Here is a 4,484-nt window from a genome sequence, read left to right on the forward strand (position 1 = left end):
TCCCCCTTCAATTTATGTTTTTTTTTTTTTCTTTCTTTCCTGTACACTTAAAAAATAGGAGTGGCCGCTAACCACCTCACAATCGGGGTTCAAAAAGATGGAAGAATTTTCAACACAAAAGGGAGGAAATTTCTTGTAAGACTTGATCAAATTATGTTCATACGAATTTAGGAAAATGCGAACGAAGCTGACGTTGTCGTATTTGTAGCTTGAGGCATCTTTTATAAGTTTCTGAATTTCGCTTACACACCCTTTTAAGTAGGAACAAATGTCCACCTCGGAGGAGGTTTTCTCGAAAAAGCGAAAAGTATGACTTAAGTAATTTTTAATATCTAACAAGTTGGAGCATTGGTCAATCCGTTTCTTCGAATTGCGGTAGCTCTCTTTCACTTGGGCTAAATTTTTAATTTTTTTTTTCACCCCTATGTTGATTTCGTCATTTTGGGAAAGGGTGATTTTTAAATTCTTCGTCAGGACTGCGTTAATGAGGGCAGCTTTATTTTTCTGGAAATTGTAAAAGTCAATTTTTGAAATATCTGGGTAACAAAAATTCCAAGCTCTGTACTTCATGTTGTAGGAGTCCTCCTCCATGGGTTCCGAATCCACATTGGTGTAGGAAAAATAAGCAAAATAAATCATCAAAAAATCTGAGTAAAGATACAGAATGTAATAAATTAAGGAATAAATTAATTTGCTCCTATTTTCACCAAAATTTAATTTTAATCCTTTTTGCACTGTGCCCGACAATTCCTTATAGCATAATGACATGACGTAATAGGTAAAGGCATATTCCTGGTCGGATGGCATATTTGTATACAGGCTTAAACAGCTGTAATCAATTAACACCGTGTGGAAAATGCAGTTAAAATAATTTTCCACGCTGTCCATTTCGCTGTGCATATTGTACAGTTTGAAGTAGTAAGACAGAATTTTCATGAGGGTGTACAATACGCACATGTCCGTGTGGAATCCGCTCAGTTTGGAGTGCTCCCTAGAGGCCAGCAAAAAGGAAAAGTTTAGGATTTTTTTTATGACTATCTCGAGATACTCCATGAACAGGTGAAATATCTTGCACAGGACTGTCAGTTTCATGCGCTTGCTGGTTACACTCGCTGGGCTGGTGATGCGTTCGTCGGTGCGGGTGCCATTAACGCGTTTGGCGAGTTGGTCATGTTCGGCGGGTTGGTTATGTTCGGCGCGTTGGCTATGTTCGCCGTGTTTGCCATGTTCGGCGCGCTCCTCCTTGGGTTGGTTTTCCCCCTGGTGGGCGCCCGTACATTCCGAAACGCAGTTACTTCCACGCTCCTCATCGGACCTCCACTGGTCCACTTGCCACGGCGCGCTCTCTACCCCTGTACAGTCGTCGATAAATTCCTCCAACTCGGTGAACAACTCCACAAGGGAACTCTCCTTCTGCATATAATTTATCAGATAAGGGAAGTGCAAGCGTAAATCTCGCTCCAGTTTTTTAACAGTCCAAGGAGGAAAAAACATCCCCCAAAATGCTTTATATTCCTCCTCATTTGTATAAGTCAACCCTTTGTCCACTTGGTACAGATGCTCCATAGCCAAAAAAAACGTATCAGGAGAATAAAAAAAATTTGACAGTAACACTAGCAGAGGGGGGGAAAAACCAAAGTAGCATAGATCATTAAAAATTATAGATTTGACAAAAAAATTTGGACTCTCTTTTGACACCTCTTCAAGTATTACATACGATTCGTTGAAAAATAAGTGGAGGAAGAAACTGATAAATATATTTTGCTTCACATTTTGGGAGAATTCCTCATTTATGCGTTTTGTGGAGGGAAGTTCATCTGTCTCTTCCTTTCTATACGTGTTTAGAAAGAGGGAGTAGTAATGACCTACATCTGGGTGTTCATCGTAATCGTCCCATTGATGGTTCGGTTCGCCGATAAGTTCATCCAGGGGGTCCCCGTTCGTCGTTATGCGCTCTTCCTGGCCGTCTTCTCGCTTTTCAAGCGGGTCCTCTTTTGGCATTTGTTTCACCTTTTCCCCCTTTTCCCCTTTTTCCACTTTTTGCAGTTTTTCCCGTGTTGCCTCCTTTTCAGGACGTTCCGCTTTGCCATAGGGAGGGTCCCCCTGCAAACTGTGAAAAAAACGTTTAGCCTTTATCTCTTCCTTAAGTAGTAGGTCCCTCTCCAAGGGAAGGAAATCCTTCCTTGCCTTATTCATCACTTGTTGGATGTACCCCCTCGAAATGCATTTCACCAAAACGTTGAGACTGGCAGAATAAAATTTTACATAATGCACTACGTTCTTAACGTCTAAGAAGCTTGACTTGGCGTTTATGCGCTGAAAATATTCCGCGATGTATTCTACATCCATAGTGACCTTTTCGAAGAAGGAGTAACCCTCATGCACACTCATTTTGGTCACGTGCTTAGATACACTGTTCAGTTTATACATTAAAAAATATTTATTAAAAAATTTCTTTCGGATATGTTTGTCTTTCTGCTGACATTTTGAACCTACTTCTTTGCTGATCGTACGTATGCATTTTAGGAGCTCCATACAATTTTCTTTAATCGAGTCTGTGTTCACCTCCCTGGATTCGAAAACGACCTGATTTAGCATCGTGTTTAGGTGAATGGCAAACTGGACTCTGCGAAGGATGGGAAGGATGCGGCCAACAGGTGGGTTTGCTAAGTGGTCTTCCCTGTTGTCTCTCTCGTGACCCCCACTTTGGCCTTCTTTTATGCCTTCATTTTTGCCTTCATTTTTGCCTTCATTTTTGACTTCATTTTTGCCTTCATTTTTGCCTTCATTTTTGACTTCATTTTTGCCTTCATTTTTGACTTCATTTTTGACTTCATTTTTGACTTCACCTTTGCCTTCACCTTTGCCTCCATCTTTGCCTTCACCTTTGCCTCCATCTTTGCCTCCATCTTTATGCGCACTTCCCTCCTTCGTGCCTCGCTTCTTCTGCCCCCCCTCGAGCGCCGACTCGTACTGCGCCATAAACTTGGCGAAGCATCTCTTCACGAGAAAGAGGTTCTTCATCACATACCGCCTCCTCCGCCTGCAGTGGTAAATTAACGAGTCCGTTATTTTTAGCAACCCGCTCTTGTAGTCATCCCTGTGCAGCCAGCTATTCTTTGTCACGATGTGGTCTATAATTTCCGCTGTTGATGCGTAGAGGATTAAGTACAGCTGGAAGAAGGTGAACATGTTATATCTGAGGTAGCCCTCTTTGCACATGGAGGGGTCCGTGTCCGGTTCGTCTTGCGAGTTGTTCGCCTGGGTTGGCGCTCTCTCGGTGGAATATCTTTCCGTGTGTGGGTGTTTATCCCCTGCCCTACTTGCACTCTTCCCCTGTGCCACGACCTGCTCTCCTACTCCCCTACGCATAAGCTGTACAAACTCCCGATTGTCATTCTCGAAAATGTTGATGTATATACTATCCGTAGAAAGAAATTTTATACATTTGTAAAAGATTTTTTCAAAGAAAAACGAATCGTCATTACAATTAATAACACTTGAGTTGTGAATGAAGTAGCAACTTAGGACAGTTAAAAAAGGATGATTCCCTAGGAGTAGCTTTACTTGTTGGAGGAGTAGGTTGTCTGTAATTACAAGCATATCTTCCAAACTGATATCTTCCGATACATATTTTTTTTCTTCACATTCTTTTATTGTAATTCTCTTTTCTGGCTTGATCCCCACGTCCAATTTGTTGTCTCCCATTTCGAGGGAGCACACGTACTTCCCATACGAAAAATCGCGCACTCTTATTTCGTCTTCATCGTTCAGGTCTGACAAGGGTGCATGTGTGTGTGTAGTGCAGTGTAGTGTAGTGTGCAGAGTACAGCGTGCAGTGTACATCGCGCATCTTGCATAGCGCATCTTTCATGGCGCATCGCGCATCGCGCATCTTGCACCGTGCAGCGTGCGAGAGAGAAAACAAGTGTTAGGGGGAAGACGCACATAGGGGAAAGGGGAGACTGATCCCTAGGTATGGCACCCTATTTGCCAAACGCTTCGAACGCTGTGAATACTGCCGAGTACCTTCCACATTCCGGCGGAGCAAGTCCGATATATCGAGGTACTCCTTCTCCGTCTCCATGTCGCGAGAACAGCACTATGAGCATCCGAGGAGACGGGTCGCTTCGACAGGGTAACACATAGAACATACAAACATACGTATATATGCTTACGCGTTTTTGCACGTACAACCCGCAGGAGAATCCAAATGCAGTACCAGGGAAGGGCTTCTCACCTTTCGCAGTGAGTGCTGTACCTAACCCTAAATTTGTTTCTCAAAATAGAGTTATGGGAGGGAGCACCTCTCTTTTTTGCGGGGAAAGAAGCGAACCACATCGCGTGAATGAGGAGAAACGCATCCTTACAATTTTTGATCCTGCCCCAACTGTCACATTTCGATGTACATGCAGATATGCATATGGGGTGAACTTCACCCTTCGAACAAAATGGTAAGCAAAGCGGCGTTTAAAAAAAAAANA

At 42.9% G+C, this 4,484-nt stretch overlaps 1 protein-coding gene across 1 annotated transcript; it reads right to left on the reverse strand.

Annotated features, from left to right (window-relative positions):
- Positions 1-12: 12 nt before the first annotated feature.
- Positions 13-4,484, reverse strand: PCYB_071920 (hypothetical protein; the record flags this gene model as incomplete). Its single annotated transcript, XM_004221589.1, has 2 exons — positions 4,030-4,484; positions 13-3,776 (listed from the first exon to the last, which is right to left on the reverse strand). Exons 1-2 carry the CDS (start codon positions 4,085-4,087, stop codon positions 13-15), a joined length of 3,822 nt encoding a protein of 1,273 aa, XP_004221637.1. The 5' UTR covers positions 4,088-4,484.

This window comes from Plasmodium cynomolgi, chromosome 7 (assembly GCF_000321355.1).
Source record: "Plasmodium cynomolgi strain B DNA, chromosome 7, whole genome shotgun sequence".
Lineage (NCBI taxonomy): Eukaryota > Apicomplexa > Aconoidasida > Haemosporida > Plasmodiidae > Plasmodium > Plasmodium cynomolgi.